Here is a 6,484-nt window from a genome sequence, read left to right on the forward strand (position 1 = left end):
AAGCAGACCACCAAGCACGTCCACCACCACTACATCCACCACCACACCGTGCCCAAAACGAAGGAGCAGATCGAGGCCGAGGCGGCGCAGCGGGTGCAGTGCTGCTGCCCGGCGGGCGGCGACTACTACTGCTACCCCAAGTGCAAGGGCCACCCCAAAAACACCGACCCCCCTCTCCCTCTGCTGGAGCCCTTCGGGTAAGTCACCAGCATCTCCATTGCACCCGCCCCAAGCCATCACCCAGCGTCCCGCTGTGGTGGGGCTGATGGGGATGGGGGCTGACGAGGGGATTGTCCCTTTTTGCCACCAGCAGGACGGGGACACTGCTGAAGAGGCCGGGCCGAGGAGTGGACAGCGTGGCCCCGGTGGCTGGGGACGGGGGGCTGCCCAATCCTGGTGGGGTGCAGCTCCCGGGGGGCGAAGCGGATCGGGCGCAGAACGTCTGGCAATGGATGCTGGAGAGCGAGAGACAAAATAAGCACAAGCCCCATAGGTAAATACGCAGCTGTCTACAGCAATATTGCTCCCGGTAAATATTTATATATTACATGGGCTGTCTATTTTTACAATCGCTAAAAACAAATGAGACTCTTTGCTCCTCCGGTTTAATATAAAAGCTGTTCCGCAGAACCAGAAAAACCACAAAAATGTCATGTTTTTGGCAATAAACCTCCTTTCATGTTATGACAGACTTTTGAGAGGGAGCGAGCAGAATAGGAGCTGCTATTAAAGTCATATTTTCCAGCTTTTCTAACCCGACTTCTTCCCTTCCCCAAGCACACAAAGCACAAAGAAGGCCTACAGCTCCGACTGTGCCAAGGGGGCCCCCGGCCGCCACCACCCGTGGGGGACAGGCAGCCACCCGCGTGGGGCACAGCCCGCCCACCCCTTCGTGCAGGACCCCGCCATGCCCCCGCTGACGCCGCCCAACACCCTGGCCCAGCTGGAGGAAGCGTGTCGCCGCCTGGCCGAGGTCTCCAAGCCGCAGAAGCCACGGTAACGGCCACGGGAAGGACGTTCCTCGTCCCGCCGTGGGGACAAACGGGGCTGGGGGAGGTTTGCTGGTGGGTGGACGTGGATGTGTCCTGCCCGTCCAGGCAGAGGGTCAGCCATGGGGATGTGTGATGGCACGGCCTGGCCGAGCCTGGAGGATGAGCCTCCGTGTTCCATCTGCGCCCTGCACCAGCACAAATAGTTGGAATCTGAGGCTATTACTTCCACTCTTTTGATGGCTGTAATTTGCCCATTTTTCCTCTGGGATAGGCTCCAGCTACATACCAAGTGGGGAATTGGACTGGTTATCGTTCATTTGGGTATGGGAGGATAAATTAGCCCACAGCATTTTTAATTCTTCCTTTGATTGTTTACAACATGTGAGGTTTGATACAAAGAGCGAACTTAATGACCCACAGGAGACTTCAATTAAGAAGATTGTATTTCAACAATTTTTTTCTTAAAGTTGTTTTTTTTCTTCCTCACCCCCCACTTCTTCCCCACTTGCTTTCCCCCTCCCCACTTCAGATGTTCGACCTCAAATCAGCAGAGGGACCGAAACCACTCCGCTGCCATTCAGGGGGGAAGCACCCCTTTCTGCAATGCAAGTCTAATGACAGAAGAGTGAGTATTGCACGTGCAGAAAGGATTGGGAAATAAATATATATATATCTCATAATTATATTTTCATTAAATGGATTGTGCTTTGAAAGGAGAGGAAATTCTTATATCTGAAATTTCGTCTTTCAAACATTCTTCTTAAAGAACAAAACATTTTCAAATCTTGTCTCTGGCTCTTTTTAACTTGCATTCCTGTAAAGTGGACAAAGATTGGATTAGTCTAATTACAGGATGGTTCTTTTAACAAGAAATCTGCTACAGAGAGGTCTAAAATGGCCTAAATAATTAAAGTTTTCTTTCTTACCCTCTTCATCTTAAGCAATGAGTAATGTTTGAAGTCCAGACTGAGCCACCTGACTAGAGCCTTTCATTTTTAATTGGTTGACCTTAAGTCCACCAGCTGTCTTTGCTAGCAGCTTTTTTTCTGAAACCACTCTACAAAGACTTAGAACAAATTAGGAAGACTAAATTACTGCGGACTAACACTTTGTGACCTTTTGACATCCCAAGTGTACATTGCCTCAGAAGCAGTTGTAGATTTGGCTGCATGGTATTCACTAGAGTGTTGCCATTTTGCTGGGTAATATTGTTTTAATCATTCTTTAAGAAGCGTTGCTTGGGTGCAAATGGCAGAATCCAGTTAATTTTAGCCTCACTGGGAAAAATAAGATTACCTGGGTGCTTGAGGTGAAGCATCTGGTGGGGGGTTTGCTTTCTGGCCTGGTGGTTGCAGGTGGGTTTGGGCATGAGGAGAAAGCTTGGGAGATGTTTTGTGTGAGGGCAGATGAAAAGAGCCTTTAAAACCCTGGGTGTGCAATCCTGGGGCTCGCTGGGGAGGGTGAGCCCAACCTCCATCCCTCAGCTCCCTCATCCATGAGATGGTGTGAGGTCTCTGCTGTGCCATCATCCCAAGGGGGAATGGCTTCAAGCTGAAGGAGGGTGGATTTAGGTTGGATATTAGGGAGAAATTGTTGCTTGTGAGGGTGGGGAGGCCCTGGCACAGGGTGCCCAGAGCAGCTGTGGCTGCCCCTGGATCCCTGGCAGTGTCCAAGGCCAGGTTGGACGGGGCTTGGAGCAGCCTGGGACAGTGGAAGGTGTCCCTGCCCATGGGAGGGGGGTGGAATCAGATGATCTTTAAGGTCCCTTCCAACCCAAACCATTCCATGATTCCCACTGTGGAAATCAGCAAAGGGCTGTGTAAACACATCCCAACAAATTCCCAGGCAGTACAGGCATATCTGATTTTCAGGTCACACCCAGGGTATTTCTGACAGCATTCACCAACTCCACTGCTGGTTGGAGTGTGGTGAAACAGCCTGTTCTCAAATGGAAAAATAGAGGGTTTTGTGTGTGTTTTCTGTTTTGCAGTCACAAGGAGCCAAAGAAACTGCCAGTTGTTCACACCTCTCAGTCTGGAGAGCTGGTTGTCACCTATTTTTTTTGTGGAGAAGAAATTCCCTACAGGAGGATGTTAAAGGCCCAGAGCCTGACACTTGGGCACTTTAAAGAACAGCTGAGCAAAAAGGGAAATTACAGGTAAGAATGTGTGATTTGTTTGTTCTTTAGTGTGTTACAACAAGTCAAAAGAATCAGCAGGTATTTTGCAGGGCTGCTGCAGGGACACTTTGGATTTTCAGAGGCTGTGGATCTTCTTAGTCTCTTCTCACTCAAACCAGGAGCAACATGGAGATGGAGAGAGGTGCCTTGGCTGCAGGGCCAGCTCCTCCCTGCCTCCCCAACCTTGTTCCCAGTTGCATTAGGACCTGTGCCCCAGCCCTTCTCCATAAAGCTCCAATACTGGGAAATCTGGGATGGCTTTGTGGCAAAGGCATGGAGCACTGGGATTCAGATTCCAAGCTGGGGTCAGCGTTCATCTTGGTACTGGCCTCCTCTGCTGCCTACTGTTTACTTAGCAAATTTTTGATTGGTTTTGCAATGGTGTGGCCATAAATGGGGTCAGTGATGGGCTGGGATGGTGCTGCTGAGGGACATGGAGGTGGAGCTCCCTCACTATTCTCTTCATTGGGGGGGAAAAAAGCCTCTGCCTGGCAGGGAAAGCTCCACCAGCAATACCCAGTTCCTCCTCAGAAACACCAACAAACTGTACTGGTTTGGTTTCCAGCTCCCATCTCCCAGTTTAACCAGTTTGCTGCTTCCTCTGCTTAGTTCCCATGGCAATAGCTTCACATTGGCTCCTTTTGGCTGCCCTTTCCCAGTGGATCTGGGCACTCTTGGGATCCCCTCTTGGCTGCTTCTCCTGCAGGGCGAGCAGGAGAGGGCCATTCCAGCTATTTTTTTTGAATTTGCACTGAATTTGGTGGTGCTTCAGAGAGCTGGGTGTCTTGCCTTGTAACTGGCAGCCTCTGATTTAACCTCCAGATGGTCATTTGGGTTTGGTACAACGAATTCCCAGCTTGCTGCCCCATCAGTGGCCTCTCTCTAGCTTTGGGAAATCCGCCTGTACAGCCCAGAGGTCAGTCACCCTGGGCACTCCCAGGCTGGGGGATGCCAAGCTGGGGTCTCTCTATGGCTGTTGCACAGTGGGGCTGAAATATTCCAATTCCTTCCCAAAACCATCTTTGCAGCCCACCCAGCTGCCCTTGGATGGCACCAACCTGCAGGTACACCCAACCTGGCCATCCCGCAGGATGGTCCCTGGGCTTCTGCCACCCTTGTGCCATTTTCCAGCCCCTAAAGCCTCTCCCACTGTGCTCCTCCTCATTTGCAGACCAATTTCCTTGGCCTCACCGCTGCTCTGCCACTGCCCAGTGGCTGTGTAGTCCCATCCTCCCCCAAAAAACCCTAGCTTTTTTTAATGTTTGTTTTCTGTGACATTTTTCATGCGATGCCCAAGTGTGGGGCTATGCTCCTAAAACCTCTGTGGCCCAAAAGCCCCTCCAGGTGCAATTATTTATGCCTTGTCAGACTGTAATTACTTTAGAAAATGTTTTTAAGTGACTGACAAGGATGAAACAATGTTTTGCTTAGATCTCACCCCTTTACACCTGGGTAAAGACAATACAGAAATTTATAAAAGGAACTTGGGTACGTGCCCAGTATTTTATCTTGCACAGACACAAGGTGAAACTAATTACACAAATGTGTGTACCTCCAGGGAATCATTTTGATCTCAGCTTTGACTTTTGGCTGGACTTTGAGTGAAACTGTGGGTGACCTTCAGGGGAGAGGTCCGCAGTGCCCGGAGTAGCGTGTGTGTTATGGGGAGGCACTAACTAGGCTGCTTTGGTCACATCTGGCATTGATTTCTTTTTAAGGCACATTTAATAAGCATGTCTTTGAAGCCCTTGCCTTTCATTTAATGCACAAAGACATGCAGAAATGCTCCACTCTCCAAATTCTTTATTGATTGGATCAGTTTGCGAGGCGGGTACCTCGGGCTCCCGCGATGCCAGAGCCCCGCCGGGGAAGCGCAGCCTTGGCTTTCCATCCCCCACCCCCCACCTCCCAAAAAAAAATTCAAAAAAAGAAGGAATTAAGCAGTGATTTAATACTGATGGCGTTAACAAAAAACAAACATACAGGCACAGAAAAAAGTGGGTGGTGTCGGGTAATCTGGGGATGGCAGCGGTTCAAAACAGAGCTGCAAGGCCGGGCCCGCGCGCCTCGATTGGTGCCAGATGTCCCAAAAAATAAAATTTAAAAAAAAACCCAAAAAAAAACCGGAGCAAAGCTTGCCACATAAAATGCGTTTCAATGGAAAGCCCATTGCTGAGCAAATAAGAGCAGAGTGACTTGTTTGAAGATGTTGTGGGGGTGGATTTTTCTTTTTCTTTTTACTTTGCCTCCTCCTTTTCTTATTTTTCCCCGTTTCTCTGTGAAATAAGGTTGTAATTATGTAAAAGGTCATAGCGTGTTTTCTTCTTGGGAAGAGCTGCTGTTATCTGGACAGGGGAGAGGGAAGGGAAAGTTCTTTGTAATTCATTCAAACTTTCCTTGGGTTTTTTTGGGTTTATTTCAAGGCTGCTGTCCTGGGGAATTGTGGCCTTGACCTGCAGAATGGAAGTTGGTGGGAGGTGGGCCATTGACTTCCGTGAGTGTAGGCTCTGAAGGCTCAAATAATGTGTTTTTTCCTTGCTGAGCCGTTAAAGATGCAACATGTGTCAATTCTGCTTGGAATGACTACAAAAATACATCCTAACCATACCTGGACTAATTGGAGGTGGTTTCATCTCTTTGACCAAGAAGAGGGATCTTTTATCCACCTACCTAGATAATCTCAATGTGCCCTGAAGATAAAGAGATTTGCAGGGCGATGTGACTATTTCAAAAATGCGCCATAGAACAAGTCACTAAATAAAAATGTCAGATTCCAAGGCCCTGCTGCGGCTCTTCCAGTTTTAGTAGTAAAAGTGGGCTTCATTTGATCTCCTTTGTCATCCTAAAGAAAATCATAATTACAAACCCCTTTTCCCCTGGCAAACATCTGCCAGCCCAAGTTGTCTGGAAACTACAGGGGAGGGGTTAATTTAAAAAAAAAAATTTTTTTTTAATAGATATATGTATATTTTTCTTTGTAATCCATCTGATGGAATATTTTCCATCCCTGGCAATCAGATGGCAAAGCCCTTTTCCAAGGGAAAGCAGGCATCTCCAAGGAGGTGTTCGTCGGCAGACGGACAGACTCCCTAAATGCTACCCCTCTGAATGGAAGCCCTTCATTTGTGCATATGCAATTAAGCAGCCTTAGAAGGAAGAAAGCTCCAAACGGGATAAAAGGAACCTTTAATCAAGAAGCTGAACGGTCTAATTCAGGATAATAGAGGGGTCCTTACTGTTTGACACAGGAGGGGTGGGGGTGCTTTTTGTCTCTGGGAGCGTTGGCTTCATGATCTAACGACCCGGAGCAAAA

The 6,484-nt window shown here is 48.6% G+C and overlaps 1 protein-coding gene across 1 annotated transcript in view; it reads left to right on the forward strand.

Moving 5' to 3' along the window:
- AXIN2 (axin 2) overlaps positions 1-6,484 on the forward strand; it is a 24,130-nt gene that overhangs the window by 15,222 nt on the left and 2,424 nt on the right. The window contains exons 5-9 of the mRNA XM_017740750.1: positions 7-197; positions 311-493; positions 778-996; positions 1,522-1,617; positions 2,983-3,150. Coding sequence (XP_017596239.1) covers positions 7-197; positions 311-493; positions 778-996; positions 1,522-1,617; positions 2,983-3,150 — 857 coding nt within the window. The remainder of the gene's footprint in view (positions 1-6; positions 198-310; positions 494-777; positions 997-1,521; positions 1,618-2,982; positions 3,151-6,484) is intronic.

Source organism: Corvus brachyrhynchos, unplaced genomic scaffold (genome assembly GCF_000691975.1).
Source record: "Corvus brachyrhynchos isolate BGI_N302 unplaced genomic scaffold, ASM69197v1 scaffold218, whole genome shotgun sequence".
Classification (NCBI taxonomy): domain Eukaryota; kingdom Metazoa; phylum Chordata; class Aves; order Passeriformes; family Corvidae; genus Corvus; species Corvus brachyrhynchos.